The following is a 16,222-nucleotide window of genomic DNA, read 5'->3' as shown; positions in this document are numbered from 1 at the left end:
CTCAAATTTTGTTTTTGAATTTAAAAAGTTGGATTCAAGTTGAATGCCAAACAAGTCCTAAATTGCTAAGGCTATAGGAACTGTAGCGTCAATTGCTGGGGCATTTGTAGTGACTCTCTACGAGGACTCAGTGCTGTCATTTCATGTGTTTGATGTATATCATGTATGTAAAGCATTTTCAATATAGAATCAGTGCTGTCATTTCATTTATCTGCAAACATGGGTTGTTAGGGACTACCCTGCAGTGCTAATGGTAACAACAATTTGCGGCGTCTTCGTCATCATCCACTCTGCTGCAATTTCTATGATTGCTGTCAAAGGAGCTCATAGCTATTGGGTACAATGTGAGAAAAGAACTTCTTCAACATTATTGGCTTAATTTTCTTTTGATTTTCAACCAAACTTTATGTGCTGCTTAATTGATTACTAGAGGCAGCTTTTGAAGCAATGCTGAGGACTGGTATTCATTTTGTGGGCATTGAATCAAGCCACTTGGTTTAGTCATCGCACTTTTTGTTGGCGTGGCATTTCTTGGAAGGTAAATGTTATCTTTTATGATACTCTTTATATTGGTTGCAAAGATATAAATTATGAGATATTTAGTTATATACTTATTCTTAGTACTAAATCTATAAATAAACCCTACATAATTTAATATCTATAAACAAACCCAAAAAAAAAACTCAAAAAATGACAGTTGGCCCTATTGAATTTAATTTTGATTATTAAATTACTTTGATACCCTATTGAGTGTTTTGAGTCTTTTTTTTATAAGGTTTTGGGGTTGAGTTTGTTTTAAGAAATCAATGACAGTTTTGTAATTCAAAAGAAGTTAAAAGCCTTTTTGTTATGTTATAAATGAGATTTGGGTGTTCTAAAGTCCATTTCATATATATATATTTTAAATTTTTATTTATAATTTGGGCTCCTATATTGGGTATAATATTGAATCTTCCATAAATTATAGCTTATGTTTCAACTTATTTCGACAGTGGTAGGGTTTTATGTTGTAATTTGGGGGAAAGCCCAAGAAGCGAGGGAGGAGATCAAAATGATCAAACTAGAAGCTTGAAGTTGGAGTCATTTTCTCAAACAGAACCTCTTTTGCCTAAACAATGAGAAAGACTTCCATGAAACAGGGATAACACTAATAACGCTATGATACGTGTGATAACACTTTCATGTGGCATAACATTATTGACTGAGATAACAAAATAGTGCTATCCCCTTTTTAGCCAATATAGGAAAAGAAATTGAACCATGACCCTACATTTTGGGTGGGTTAGATGTTATTGTCAATCTGTCATTAATAGCATGCAAAATTGACATCTTATTGGTGGTCAAAGGCATTTGCATTCAGTAGTAAAAGAACATTGGAATAAAGTCCAACTTTTACTCAAGTGTGAGGTGGAATGATGTTCCACTTTAATTATGGTCTGGCATATTTCATTTTCCCTTTCTTTCTGAGATTTTGTAAGGTTTTTTAGGTTTTAGACATAAAAAAATTTTCACTTTTGAAAAAGCCAAAGCTTTTTCAAAAAAGACAAAAAAACCACTCAACTTTCAAATCAAAGACATGCAAATGTATTGGATTTCTTGGGAAATCTAAAAATAAATAAGGGCATTTTTGTCCATTTTTGCTTCTTTTAAAATTTTTCTCTCTCCTTTTGCTTTTTCTAAAATGTCCCATCTAAATTTATTGTCGGCTTAAAATGCTGTATGACAATCAGTGAGGTCCCTTTATATATTAAAAAAAAAAATGTTGTCCATATTACATGATACCTCAAATAATACTAGAAACACCAATTGATGTTGAAGAATTTCACTTGTTTCATAAATGGGCTCATTCTTAATTTTATTTATTCACAATAATTAAGAAATTGTCGCATCAATTAATAACGGCATCAGATAAAAAAAAAATTAGTTGGGCCATTGGCCTTTACCTTCATAAACATATACAGGGCATGAAGTAAGCAAAGCAAACAAGCAACCCCATGAGGGGGGTGGGTACGCGTGGGCCAAGATATCTTAGCATAGGCGGTGGAGAGGGAGAAACGTGTAACTGCGTGAATGAAAGTATAAAATCATGCATGCATAGTTCTGTTTTAAACATCTAATCGTTGACGATTGAACTTGAAAATTTAACACATTTGCATTATTTCTGCATAACAACAGATTTTTCCGTGATAAAATTCTTCCATCAGATGTGACTCAATTTTTGGGCTTGAAAAATCAATCCTTGACTAATTTATGCCAGAAAAGTATACCATTCTCGGCTTCAGTTTCATACTTCCACCTTTGTGGCTTTGACTCTTACCAGTATAATTCCTGGAGAGAGACAGAGAGGGAGGCGGAGAGAGACAGAGAGATTTGGATATGGCGATGGGGATTTCAATGCCCTTTGTGGGAATGGTGATGGTGATTCTTGCTCAGGTGACTAGTTTGATACTAAACAAGGAAGCCATGGCCAGCGGACTGAGTGAATATGTTCTTGCTGTCTACTCTTTTGCTCTAGCCGCTCTCATTCTTCTCCCTTTTTGCTTCTTCTTCAACAGGTCTCTGCCTTTTCTCTCTGTTTCTCTCTCTCTCTCTCTCTCTGTCTTTAAGTTGATTTACTTACTTGTCTCTTCATTTGATGGCAGATCAGAGCGTCCCCCACTCAGCTTCTCCATCATCTTGAGATTATTCTTACTCAGCCTTATTGGGTTTGTCAAAAAGACCTCAGTTGAAAGTTGAAACTAATAACCAATAAATAAATACAAGTTGTTCTTGTCTTTGGCTTTTTCCACTTTTCAGCTAATTTTATTTTCATACAAACAGATCTTCTGGACTGTTAATGGGACTTGCTGGTTTAAACTATGCTTCTGCTACACTAAACACAGCCATGCTTAATCTCATTCCAGCCTTTACATTCATACTTGCCTTACTGTTCAGGTTTTTAATTTCCACAGTTTCTGTTTTTCTTACTATTCAACGTCAGTCGTTTTCTTCTGTTCAAATCATGACTTTAAAAAAAGAAAGTATTTTCTAGAGCCACTTTTAATTATTTGTAAAGCAAGTCTCATGATTACTTGTATTTTACTGTTTAATTAGGATGGAAAAGCTAAATTGGAAGAGCTCAAGCAGCCAAGCTAAAACTATAGGAACTGTAGTGTCAATTACAGGGGCATTTGTTGTGACCTTCTACAAGGGCCCTGCAGTCGTACACGCACGCTTGTCCTCTGCTGGGACTGGCCTATTCAGTAATCTATTTCTCTTCTCAGAAAAATCACATTGGGTCCTTGGAGGGCTACTTCTAGCAGCTGACTCCTTCTCAACCTCATTATGGTTTATTGTGCAGGTGATGAACTTTTGTACAAGAAGTTCTAGCTGACATAACACCCACTTACCTCAAGTACAAATTAATATGATATGACCCTTCTTTTTTTCGTCTTTTCTTTCTCTTTAACCTTGAATTTTTGCAGGCCTCAATTCTTAAGAAGTACCCTGCAGTGCTGATCACAGTCTTCTTTTACTGCTTCTTTGTCTGCATACAATGTGCATTAGTCTCACTGATACTTGTACAAGACCTAAGTGCTTGGAGGCTAAAATCTAATATTGCATTGCTTGCAGTTTTATACTATGTGAGCAACTCTGCATATAATTGTGATATCATATTGTTAGTGGATTAATTAATTTAAGTTATACATAATTTGTTACTTAACATGAGGTATAATTTGCAACATGTAGGGGATTGTTGGGATTTCATTTCGTACCAACATGTGTACATGGTGCCTGCAGAGAACAGGACCTGTGTATGTTTCTATGTTCAAGCCCCTTGCCGTGGTTTTCGCAGATGTCATCGATGTAATTTTTCTGGGACAAGCTCTCTATCTTGGAAGGTATAATATAGATATATGTAGCGGATGAAGATGCAGCTTTTCACTTTTACCAATTACTGTATATCTTCCTTTTTATTTCCATGGTACATAAGAAGTAATCAAAATTTTACTGCAGCTTGATTGGAGCAGCTGTAATTATCTCTGGTCTTTATGTTGTGATATGGGGAAAGGCCAGAGAAGAGAAGTTGCATGAAAACAGTGGAGAAGGGCAGAATTGCTTAGAATCATCCACTGAAAGGGTTCCCCTGCTGTAAAATGTGACACAGAATTGCCTTGTGTAAATATTATGGTCTTAATGTGTTCAGTATAGAATCAGTGCTGTCATTTCTTTAAAAATTGAAAACAAGAAATGGCAGATAAAAAAGTGAGATCATTGTCATTTCTTTATCTGATTTTTTTATCTGCAGACATGGGTTATTAGGGACTACCCTGCAGTGTTAATGGTAACAACAATTTGTGGCATCTTTGTCACCATCCAATATGCTTCACTTTCTCAGATTACTGTCAAAGGACTAAATGCATGGAGGCTAAAGTCTGATATTGAGTTCATAGGTATTGGGTATAATGTGAGGGAAGATCTGTTTCAACATTATTGGCTTAATTTTCTTTTGATTTTCAACCAAAACTTATATGTGCTGCTTAATTGATTACTAGAGGCAGCTTTTGAAGTAATGCTGAGGACTGGTGTTCATTTGTGGGCATTGAATATAAAAGGTCCTGTTTATGTTGCCATGTTTAAGGCACTTGGGCTAGCCATCCTACTTTTGTTTGGCGTGCCATTTCTTGGAGATACTCTGCTATCTGCAAAAACCATGTTTTATTCACCGACCCAAAAGAAAAAAGAAAAAAGAGAACGTGTCATTGGTTGCAAGGATATAAGTTACAGTGATGCAGTAGGGAAGCACGGATTTATGGATCGACAAACGTCTAAATCAGAAAAGATAAACTAAAATCCACCAGAAAATAGGATGAATCTCTAAAATTGGATTAATAATTTGAATAAACTTCTTAATACAATACCAATATGCATTCCTTCTTTTCCTAGTGCCATAGATGATGCTCAAACATGATTTTCCATATGTGAAGCCCAATTTTCTGATTTTGAAAGAAGCCCAATTTTCTGATTTTGAATTCGTCTCCTTTTTCAAATTTCCTTCGTAGGAACAAACCCATGATTTGTCCTACATCATATATCTTTGTTCCAACTTATTTCAACAGGTTGCTTTGAGCGGCTATAACAATGGTAGAGTTTTATGCTGTAATTTGGGGAAAGCCCAAGAAGAGGAGGAGGCTCAAAATGATCAAATGGAGTCATTTTCTCGAACAGAACCTTTTTGCCTAAACAAGAAAAAACACTTGTGTGCAACTGGAATTGCAACATTTCACTTCACACAAGCTTTTCAACTAAACAAGGCACTGAGATGAAAAGTCTTGCACACCATCAAATGCCAAGCTCTTGATGACTTGACATGATATTTATCACCACCACCATCGCCACCACTTGAAATGGTCATTACCACCACTCTCCTCACCAACATTAATGTCTCTACCATCCCCACCACCACCGTCTCTACTATCATTCCCAACATCAAACATGATGGCCTACTATTATTTTGAATTTATAGAAATTTATAAAAATCTATCAAACTCTATGATAAGATTCTAACAAATTTCATCAAAATTCTTATGAAATTCAATCAAAGTATATGTGGAGTTTATGAAAGTCAAATAAAATCCATTAAAATCTTAATTGAATACCAAACAAGCTCTTGATGACTTTTGAAAACAAATATTCTTGTTAAATAGTTGAGATGATATGTTTTTTTATATATATAAAAACTCCATTTTTTTCCTTTAATATAGATGAAGGAGATAAAATCGAACACAATATGTGGATAACTAAACACTCTCAATCACTTAAACGTAAACATTATGGTGTGGCCATTTTTTCCTTTGTTATCCGATGCAACAAAGAAAAAAAAAACATAATGCCAATAGAAGAAAAGAAATTGAACTATGGTGTGGCCCTTCATTTTCGGTGGGAGGGATGTTACTGTCAGTATGTCATCTCATTAGTGGTCTAACATTAAAAGTAAGTCTGTCCCCTCTCTACCTAAGGTGTCCCCTCTCTACCTAAGGTTTGTACATAGGCCTCTTGCTAAATTTATTATCGGCTTAAAATGTTGTATGACAGTTAGGATTGGGCATCAATCCAGCCGAATCGATGAAACTGGATGAATTAAATTATAAATACCGGTTTGGTTTGATTTTGATTTAAAAAAAGTCAAACGGTTTAAAAATGGAACTAGACCGTATATGATAGTTTAACTTTGAACTTTTGTAAATTGGCCTAAAATAAACAGGACCGTTTATGCGTATATTTTTTTATTTATATTATATTTTACTGTGTAATATTCTAATTAGGTAATAATTATATATGAATATTTGAATTGAGATATTGAAATTTGAATTGAGATGTTGAGCTTTGTGAATTTGTTAGCTGTAATTGGCTAACAATGTTGAAAAAATGCAAAAGAAAAGAGAATTAGGCTTAGGCCCAAATTGGCCGAACCAAACCGTTTTAAATTTGTTTGGTTTGATTTTGTTTTCTTTATGACTTTTGTCAAAATCGAATCAAACCAAACCATTATATTGTAATTGATTTAGCTGTGATTTTGAGGTGACACCAATCCAATTCAGACCATGCCCACCCCTAATAACAACCAATGAGTCATTGTATAACTTTCATAAATTTTCATTTGTTTCAGATGTTGAAGCTGCATAGATTATTTGAATTGTGCCTACTATCATCAATCAGGGAGAAAATATCGAATGAACGTGGGGTAGGTGTTGACGGTGATTCTCAAATATCGTAGAATAGAATGTGATAGAATGTAATAGAAACAAAGATATAAGGAATGGGTTATCTACTCTTAACGGTCAAAGTGAACCCTTTCATTCTGGGTATTGGAGTAACAATACCTATTGATAAGTCCTTAACTTTAGGTCTTTTTTAATTTGATAGTACTTGTATGCTTTTAGCCGGAATCTTATTAAAAATGGGAGCATATGGATTGGTTCGGATCAATATGAAAATGGGCCATTGTATACTTTATTTAGTAATTAAGAAATTGCCACATTTATTAGTAACCGAAAAATTGGTATGTCTAGTATCAGATAAAAAACAAACACGTTGGGCCATTGGACTTTACCTTCATATACAGGGAATGGATCAAGCAAGCAAACAAGTAACCTCATGAGATGAGGGGGTCGGTACGTGTGGAGAAAGACTTCTATAAAACAAGGATAGTATTAATTTTTTATTTCCGGCTAATAACGTTCCACGTGGTATAGTATTATTGGCCGAGATCATAGCAAAATATTGCATTATTGGTATCCTAGTGTAGGGGTAGAGAGGTAGAAATGTGTACCTGCGTACATGGAAGTATAGAATCATGCATGCATATTTTCTGTTTTAAACATCTAATTGTTGCCGATTGAATATGAAAATTTAATAGATATTTATAACAAACCCCATTTTTAACATTGATTTTATATATAAATACTACAACCTACAACTCGAAGAAAAAAAAAACCAAAAAGTACTAGCTTTCTTATTTTTTTTAGAATTTAAAAGTATCAAACTTCGGTGGTAATATTATAATTTTTAGGATTTTTAAGGCTTGTATGGTATATTTGGCCATATTGAATGGTCAATTGAGTTTTCCCCTAGAGTTTAAGTATTATAGAGTTTTCTTATAATTCAGGTCCATTTGCGGGCTTATAATTAAGTGAAACTGTTAAAATTTTAGACATTTGCATATATGATGTATGTGAAACTGTCAAAATTTAAGACATTTGCAGTATTTCTGCATAACAACGGATATTTCCAAGATAAACTCTTCCATGTTGCCACTCAATTCTCTATCTTTTGCCCTGAATTTTTGCAGGCCTTAATTCTCAAGAAGTACCCTGCAGTGCTGATCATAACCTTCTTTTACAACTTTTTTGTCCCCTAACAATCTGCATTAATCTCACTGACACTTGTACAAGACCTAAGTGCTTGGAGGCTAAAACCTAATATTGGATTGCTTGCGGTTTTATACTCAGTTAGCAACTGTGCACATATAACTCTGATATCATATTGTAACCCCAATGACACAGAGGTATAATTTAAGGCATATAATGGACTAGATTTTTTGTTAAATAACATGAGGTATAATTTGCAACATGTAGGCGATTATTGGGATTACGTTCCATATCAGCATGTCTACATGGTGCCTGCAGAGAAAAGGGCCTTGTATGTTTCTATGTTCAAGCCCCTTGCTGTTGTTGTCGCAGATGTCATTGATGTAATTTTTCTGGGACAAGCTCTGTATCTTGGGAGGTATAATAAACGTGTATATCTCTGTATTTTGTTGACTAAATACGTACAACACAAGATACATATGAGCTCAAACTGATATACACCTAGTGGTTAACCAAAATTATTGTAGCAGAGAAAGATGCAGCTTTTCACTTTTTTTTTTTTCATGGTACATAAGAAGTAATCACAATTTTACTGCAGCTTGATTGGAGCAGGTGTAATTATCTCTGGTTTTTATGCTGTGATATGGGGAAAGGCCAGAGAAGAGAAGTTGCATGAGGACAGTGAAGAAGGGCAGAGTTGCTTAGAATCATCCACTGAAAGGGTCTCCCTGCTGCAAAATAAGACATAGAATTGTACGACGGTCTCTGTAGCTTTTATGATGTGTTTAATGTATGTAAAGCATTTTCAATATAGAATCAGTGCTGTCATTTCATTAAAATTTGAAAACAAGAAATGATTTACAAAGCGCATTCAATTTTAATTTTTAGTTTTCAGTTTTTGTGATAGAGTATAGGGGAAAATGAGAGAGATGATGAGAGGGGAGAGGATGGGAACGAGGAGTAACAAAAGTGAAAACAAAACTTGAAAGTGAAAACAATTTCAAATAGATTTCAGTTTTTAATTTTTGTTTTCACTTTTGTTACTCATTCCTCCCATCCTCCACTCTCATCTTCCCTCTCAATTTCATATTTACTCTCATTCTCACTTCCATTCTCCCTCTTTTTCCTCTATACTCTAGCACAAAAATTAAAAATTAAAAATTAAAATTGAAATAGTTATCAAATGGGAAAATCAGATGAATGGAAAGGAAAAAAGTTTTTTTGGTTCTTCTTCTGATTGGTTGAGTCGGTAGATCGAAATAATTAAGGCTATTGGACCCAACTCAAAATGTCTCATTCCATGGTCCAGTTTGTAGTGAGCGAATATATAGCATAATTTTAATTTGAGCGGAAGTGAAGTCACAGAGTATACACCACTTGTGGGTTTTTGCTCAGAAAAATATCTACATGCTTGCTCAGAAAAATCATCTCTTTATACAACAAATACAACGTTTTACAAAGAGGGTCTGAAAAGAAAAGCATAACACTGCTGCCAAAGACAATTGGCAGTTGCCTTGAAAATATACAAACTAGCCATTTCCTCTATCCTACAACAAAATTACAAGTGCAAAGGGGAAGAAAACGGAGAAGTGGTCCGTCTTTGTGACCTTGTGACTCTGTGTGTGTGTGTGCCAGAGAGAGAGAGAGAGAGAGAGAGAGAGAGAGAGAGAGAGGATGAGCATGGAGAGTTTACTGCCATTTCTAGGAATGGTGATGGCGGTTCTGGCTCAAGCTGCAAATATGATAGTAAACGAAGCAGCCATGTCCAAAGGGAGCAACAAATACATTATGGTTGTGTATGCCAACGGCCTCTCCACTCTCATTCTTCTCCCTCCAGCCCTCTTCTTCCACCACAGGTTCTTCTTTCTTTAATTCTCCATCTGCCTTAATTCTTTAATTTACTGTGTTCATCACTAAGGTGTGTGACAATCTTTCCTCTTCATGTTACTTTGATTTTCTGGTCATTGGCAGATCAGGGCGCCCTCCCCTTACATTCTCCATACTCTGCGGATTCTTCATGCTTGCCCTGTTTGGGTTGGTAACATAGTACTATGAAACTTTACACTACTTTTTTACATGTGAATTTGCAATTTCTTACATGTAAATTGTAAGATAAATAACTCAATCAATTGACATGCGAATTTTTTAGGGGTTCTTTATTGATGCATATTTAGAAAAAGAAATATATTCTGGTTGATTTTAGTTACTTCCATGCAGATGTTCTGCCCAGATATTTGGATATGTTGGTATAGAATACAGCTCTGCCACGCTTGGCACCGCCATGCTTAACCTCATCCCAGCATTTACTTTCATACTTGCCATCATTTTCAGGTTCTGTTTTTTTCTTTCTGATTGGAATATAAGAATACTGATCTGAATTATACATATTTAGAGCTCATGGCAAATGACTAAAACTATTAAACTTTTTCTTATAAGTTGATTTCTTAAAAGAAAAAACCAATTAGATTAATGTGTATGTGTAATCACATGCATTGATTGTTTGAAATGGGTGGTTTTAGGATGGAAGAGGTGCAGTGGAGAAGCTCAAGCAGTAAAGCCAAAATTTTGGGAACCATAGCATCAATCGCAGGAGCTTTTGTTGTAACATTCTACAAAGGCCAGCCAATCATGCTGCCACCATCATCACATCCACCCAATCTCTTCTCATCAAAATCAAATTGGGTTCTGGGAGGCCTTTTTCTTGCAGCTGACTCCTTCTCCAGTTCCTTATGGTACATTCTGCAGGTAATTAGGCGTATCATTCAATCATTCAATTACCCTTTCAAGAGCTCAAAGCAAAGAACAAGCAAATCAATTAATGAATTGTTTTATTTTCTTAATTCCAAACATCTGCAGGCATCAACCCTAAAGAAGTACCCAGCAGTTGTGGTCACAGTCTGTTTTCAAAGCTTATTCATGACCGTTCAGTCTGCATTAGTTACTTTAATTGCAGTTAAAGATGCAAGTGCTTGGGAGTTAAGGTTGGATATGGGGCTGATTGCTGTTTTGTACACTGTAAGCAAGCAAGTAGCAATGTCTATAATGTCTTCAAGTTCAAACTTTATTCATAAATTCATTTTTGTATGCTCATATATCTCATCATGTAGGCAATTGTTTCAATCGGTCTCCGTTACACTTTAACCGCCTGGTGTGTGTGGAAGGCTGGAGCTCTTTTTTGTTCTATGTTTAAGCCTCTTGGAATTATTTTTGGTGTGATCATGGGTGCCATCTTTTTGGGAGATCCATTCTATTTTGGAAGGTACGCACAATTGTAACTCGTGTTATTAAAGCATTTGGATATAATCGTTAAGAGATTTGTAGCTTAAGTAGTTAAACATATTTATCCGTTTATCCAAGATCTCGTTCCAATTAATTGTAAGGGTTAACTTGTAGGTTTTTATTTATTTATGAATTTTAGTACCTGCGTGTAAAATTTTAAAAATTGAGTACTAATTTGAAACGAGCTCAAAGATTGAGTACTTTTATGTAAACTCTAATTATAATTTGTTAGAGTCAATAAGCGGTGGTCTCACTCTTTTTAGGTGCAATAAAATAGTATATGTTCTATAATTATGGGTTTTGTAATATTAAACTTTCGTTAAATTAAGGTGGTTGAGAGCATAAAATTGATTGGTGGAAAACTTGTAAAATAATCAGAAACGACAACCAGTACATAATCATGGAAGAGAAATGGGGTGCCCCAACCTCGATTAGTGACGGGCCAGTGGAGAATCTTTTATTTCATTGATTGATTGAAAGTTACTGAAAGCTACAGATGGTTTACAAAGTCTTTGCCTCTTAACGAGTGTGCAGGTTTATGATTAAGCCTTCTTGTCAGCAAATTAATTAATGATAATTGTTCAATAATTTTGCAGTTTGGTTGGTGCACTTATAATTGTTACAGGGTTTTATGCGGTGATGTGGGGAAAGGCCAAAGAAGAGAAGCTGGTGGAAGGTGGTAGTCGTTGGGAATCATTAGGTCATAATAAGGTCCCTCTACTACAAAACAATATCGAAGAAAAGCACAACTGCACAAGTATCTTGTGTAAATAACAAGGCAGGTTCTTTTTCGTTTGTGCACATAAGCGGTTAGATTATTAAAATAGTCTAAATGTAATGAAATGCAAATAAATTTAAATTTTTTAATGGTGATTGTAAAGATTTGAGATCCCATATGTGAAAAGAGACGTGATTTCCCCACTTCTTTTTTCTCCACTTACACTCTCTTTTGCTTTTTAATACTTTTTAATCAATTTTGTTCTTTCTTTTTCCTATTTAACTCTTACCCTACATTGATTTCTTTTTACTTCACTTTTATATTAGTTCCTTTTTTTTTTTACACTTAATTTTTTAACTTGCCCTCTATTTTTATTTTTATTTTCCTTTAATCGAGTAAGAAATTAAGTATTTTTTTTCCCTTTGACACTAAAAATGGAGTGTAAGTTGAAAAATTAAGTGTAAAGAAAAAGAAATAATATAAAGTGAAGTAAAAAAGAAATTAATGTAAAGTAAAGATAGAATAGGAAAGAGAAAGAACAAAATTGATTAAAAAGTATTAAAAAGTAAAAGGGAGTGTAAGTGGAGAAAAAGGGAGTGAGGAAATCAGATCCCTATGAAAATTACACTTAAATTATCTTGACTCACTAATTTTAAAATTTATAATATTGATTTTTGGACTGGAACGATCGAGCATACAACTAATTGAAATGCAAAGCGACGTTTTCACCATTCAACTTATCATTTGATAACTAACTAGTTTTTAGTCTAATGAAACTCATCATTTAATCACTAATTAATTTTTAATCTAATAATATTTCCCTTAATTTCATGAAGAAAATTTTAAGTTCGAATCTCACTCACAAGTTGAAAAGAGAGATGAAATAAACATTGAATTTTGGAGTTACAAGTTACAACTGGTAAAAACAGGACAATGCTTGAAAGAAAATTGAAACAATGTTTTTCTTTTATCTTAAAAAGAACAGTTGCAAACAACGTATTTAAAAAAATAGTAAAACCAAGTGGCGGGCAAAGTGAGACAAACAGACACACCAATTATGAATTAAAAAATGAGTCTTTAGTCAGTTGAAATTAAGCGTAGCTGAACGATTTTGACGAGTTTGATAGAAAGTGTGTGTAATTCTGGTTGTGGGATTGAAGAGAAAAACAGAGCCATGGGGAAAGTTGCAGCACTACCTATAGTAGGGATGATGATGACTGAGTGTGCTGGAGCAGGGGTCATAATACTAAGCAAAGCAGCCATGTCCACTGGCATGAGCAACCTCATCTTTGTCTTCTACTCCAACGCTCTTGCTTCCCTCATCCTCCTCCCTACTTCTTTAGCCTTCCACAGGTAATTAAATCTCTCTTTGTGAACTACCCAGAAACCAAAGATTTTGTTTTTCACTATAATTTCCTACTTTGATCACAAATGTAATTCCTTTCTTTGAGTGTTCTTGTTAGATCGCGTCCTCCTCTCACTTTCTCTGTCCTCTGTTGGTTCTTCTTGCTTGGTCTAATTGGGTAAGTTACTATTTTCATCTACAAACTACAATATTAGAAAAATCCCATATAATATGATAAATTAAAGTTTGCATTTTGGGATGGTTTTGTTTGCACAATTGACACTTTTAATTTGTTGCCTTGTGGTAAGTGGATTATGTTTAGTGGGTTTGATTGGTATTAGCATTTTGCAGATTCGTTGCGCAGTTTGTTGGGTATGCTGGGATTAATTACAGCTCTCCTACTCTTGGCACGGCTATGCTCAACCTCCTTCCTGCTTTTACCTTCATACTGGCAGTCATCTTCAGGTCACGCCCTCCTCTTATTACTCACCCCACCCTCTGGGGTTACCTATTTTACTTTTGTCTTAGTGGAAGCTATTTTAGCTTGTTTCTATTTTACTTGGGAAATTTATCTTGTGTTTTCTAAAGAAACCTTCTAGGGCAAAATAATAATAAAAAAGTTTCTGAAAGGTTATGTTCTGAGTCTTGAGTCATTGGCCTTAGTTTCCCGGGAGAATCAAGTTTCTTCTGCTGTATCCACATTGCAGTACTTGTTATGTTTTTCAAAGATTTCTGTAGAAGAACCAGTGTAAAGAGTTCAATAATCTTATTTTCTTGTCTCCAATGAGAATTTCAGCTGATGAGCTTTCTCTCACCACAGATAAGAGTTGTACAAATTTTGAGACAGTGGTAGACTGGTAGTTTGGTAATGTCACGCCCTCAACCATTTCTAAATTCATTCAACTGGGTATTTTCAGAATGGAAACAGTTGACTGGAGAAGCTCCAGTACCCTAGCTAAATCCTTGGGAACAATGCTTTCAATTTCAGGGGCATTCATTGTGACTCTTTACAAGGGCCCTGCACTTCTGTTGACATCCTCAACTGATATATTGTCTCATAAACAACTTTTCTCACAACAGTCAAACTGGGTCATTGGAGGAATTCTCCTTTTGGTTTATTGTGTCTTGGCTTCATCATCTTATATTATACAGGTAATATCTGTGAATTTAAATTATGAAACTGTGGAATTTGTGTAGAAAATTGAGATTAGTTATTATTCTATTATGTGTTTCAGGCATCAGTCATAAAGAAATACCCAGCAGAGCTAATTATGGTATTTTATTATTGTTTCTTTGTGGCTATTCAAGCTGTAGTAGTCTCTTTGATTGTAGAAACAGACCTAAGTGCTTGGAGCTTGAAACCTAAAATGAGGTTGATCGCTGTTGTATACTCGGTAAATGGAAAATGTAACTCAACCATTACATACCTATTGGATTCAGATATGTGCTAAAACATGAACCTAAGCTGTTCAACCTTTAAATTATATTATTGTAGGCAGTTTTTGGCTCGACATTTACGATTGGTGTAACCACATGGTGCCTTCATAGGGCAGGGCCTGTTTTTATAGCTATGTTTAAGCCTTTGGGGATTATTGTTGCAGTTTCCATGGGTGTTACTTTCGTTGGGGATACTTTCTACCTTGGAAGGTAGGATTTCTACCTTGTTTTTCCCTCTTAACTACCATATCTAAATGCTGCAGAGTGAGAGACATTAACTTTGTTCCTGGTGAAAAAAAAGAAATAAATCAGTTGCTTGCTGAATCCTGCAGTTTGGTAGGAGCAATTGTAATTGTCATTGGTTTTTATTCGGTGATGTGGGGCAAAGCCAATGAAGAGAAGATGGATGGTGGTGCTGAGACAAAGAGCTTGGCAACAAGCAACCAACGGGTCCCTCTATTACAAAACACTCTTGATGAAATATAGAAGTTTACAGTAATCACACCATGAGGTTTATCTTGCCAAACAAATGGGTACTCTATCTCCTCTTCTTCGTTCTTTCAGAATGCTACCATTTCTGTCATTCTTGAAAATTGGGATAGGTTATTGTGGAATTGTTTGCTGAAGGCCATGGAAAATTGAGGATAACTGGAAAACTCATCCTTTCCATCAGTTGTTATACTCCAATTCAGGCCTGATTTGGCTCTGGGTTGGTCTATTATTTTTGGTATTTTAACTGTTTAAGATAACCAGACAATCCATGATGCTGTTTGTATCACCAACAGATAGTGAACTACCACCATCGTGCACATGTGGGGTTGGAAATATCTAACAACCACTGTTGATGTGACAATTAGAGAAGATGGCAGCCAAACGTCAAGTTTTATTTTTATTATTTTTTATGCAAGTGATATTGGGTGAGGGGGGATTCGAATGTAGGACCTCGGGTGCAGGGGAAACTGTCAAGGTTAATTGCAAGCAATGACCTGTTTGCCAGTGGGTACTTGCGTAATAGGCACAATATGGAGATTTATGTTTGGTATTTTTCTGCATATACATTTGGTACTTTTGTTCATAATATGCCCATACCTGACTGGAGAAGTTATGTATCTATAAAATGTAGGGTTGTGAACATGGGGAGCATGATCATACATATCATATCAGAATGAGTTGGACGTCGAGTTTGCAGGGTCAAACTTAAAGGCAACCGTAACAGAAACATTTATGTGAAAGCAGCTTCTTGTTTGGAAATGAAATCTAGTTGTGGTAGTTGGTTTAAGATGTATGATCTCCTTCTTCATTAGTTGTACCAAATAAGGTAACAATAAGTTAGTTAGGCTTGGGAGGGAAGGAATGATGGCAATTGGCGAGGGCTAAAGTTCTTGAAGAACATATTTTCCACTATTTAATTGAAACATCTGTTGACATCTTTTGTTGTTTCTGTAATTATATATCATTATTTTTCTTTCTAATCATACTAGTACTTCAAATTGTGCAATTGAAATGCAGGCTCTTGTAGGCTGATATTGATGGGTATTATGAATTATATATGCTGAAAATATTGCTAGATCTGGGTTGAGTTCAGATTTTAGA

At 35.1% G+C, this 16,222-nt stretch overlaps 3 protein-coding genes across 9 annotated transcripts; all 3 read left to right on the top strand.

Moving 5' to 3' along the window:
* The first annotated feature begins 1,969 nt into the window (after nucleotides 1-1,969).
* On the top strand, nucleotides 1,970-4,360 carry LOC103321720 (WAT1-related protein At3g28050-like). 2 transcript variants are annotated; one of them, XM_008223546.3, is made up of 7 exons: nucleotides 1,976-2,555; nucleotides 2,643-2,705; nucleotides 2,821-2,934; nucleotides 3,094-3,340; nucleotides 3,465-3,623; nucleotides 3,730-3,881; nucleotides 3,997-4,360. In XM_008223546.3, the coding sequence occupies exons 1-7, from the start codon at nucleotides 2,377-2,379 to the stop codon at nucleotides 4,133-4,135; spliced, it is 1,053 nt and encodes a 350-aa protein (XP_008221768.1). In that variant the 5' UTR covers nucleotides 1,976-2,376; the 3' UTR covers nucleotides 4,136-4,360. The 2 variants fall into 2 exon arrangements, with proteins under 2 accessions (XP_088900939.1, XP_008221768.1); XM_089044813.1 differs by lacking the exon at nucleotides 2,821-2,934 and having other exon boundaries at nucleotides 1,970-2,555.
* Nucleotides 4,361-9,211: 4,851 nt separating this feature from the next.
* On the top strand, nucleotides 9,212-13,594 carry LOC103321719 (WAT1-related protein At3g28050-like). 5 transcript variants are annotated; one of them, XR_016123727.1, is made up of 8 exons: nucleotides 9,212-9,706; nucleotides 9,822-9,884; nucleotides 10,068-10,181; nucleotides 10,370-10,595; nucleotides 10,707-10,865; nucleotides 10,958-11,109; nucleotides 11,508-11,663; nucleotides 11,755-11,907. XR_016123727.1 is itself a non-coding variant. In XM_089044807.1 (8 exons), exons 1-8 carry the CDS (start codon nucleotides 9,525-9,527, stop codon nucleotides 13,577-13,579), a joined length of 1,089 nt encoding a protein of 362 aa, XP_088900933.1. In that variant the 5' UTR covers nucleotides 9,213-9,524; the 3' UTR covers nucleotides 13,580-13,594. The 5 variants fall into 5 exon arrangements, 4 of the variants coding, with proteins under 4 accessions (XP_088900933.1, XP_088900934.1, XP_016647390.1 ...); XM_089044807.1 differs by lacking the exon at nucleotides 11,508-11,663 and adding an exon at nucleotides 13,557-13,594 and having other exon boundaries at nucleotides 9,213-9,706; nucleotides 11,726-11,895; XM_089044808.1 differs by lacking the exon at nucleotides 11,508-11,663 and adding an exon at nucleotides 13,008-13,147 and having other exon boundaries at nucleotides 9,214-9,706; nucleotides 11,726-11,895.
* On the top strand, nucleotides 13,022-16,101 carry LOC103321717 (WAT1-related protein At5g40240-like). 2 transcript variants are annotated; one of them, XM_008223543.3, is made up of 8 exons: nucleotides 13,022-13,200; nucleotides 13,311-13,370; nucleotides 13,544-13,657; nucleotides 14,110-14,344; nucleotides 14,428-14,586; nucleotides 14,688-14,839; nucleotides 14,962-15,162; nucleotides 15,753-16,101. In XM_008223543.3, exons 1-7 carry the CDS (start codon nucleotides 13,022-13,024, stop codon nucleotides 15,113-15,115), a joined length of 1,053 nt encoding a protein of 350 aa, XP_008221765.2. In that variant the 3' UTR covers nucleotides 15,116-15,162; nucleotides 15,753-16,101. The 2 variants fall into 2 exon arrangements, with proteins under 2 accessions (XP_008221765.2, XP_088900936.1); XM_089044810.1 differs by having other exon boundaries at nucleotides 13,299-13,370.
* The last annotated feature ends 121 nt before the right edge of the window (nucleotides 16,102-16,222 follow it).

This window comes from Prunus mume, linkage group LG2, assembly GCF_029339155.1.
Source record: "Prunus mume cultivar Tortuosa linkage group LG2, ASM2933915v1, whole genome shotgun sequence".
Classification (NCBI taxonomy): domain Eukaryota; kingdom Viridiplantae; phylum Streptophyta; class Magnoliopsida; order Rosales; family Rosaceae; genus Prunus; species Prunus mume.
Note: the sequence above shows the minus strand (reverse complement) of the source record. Positions and strands in the feature narration are given on the sequence as shown.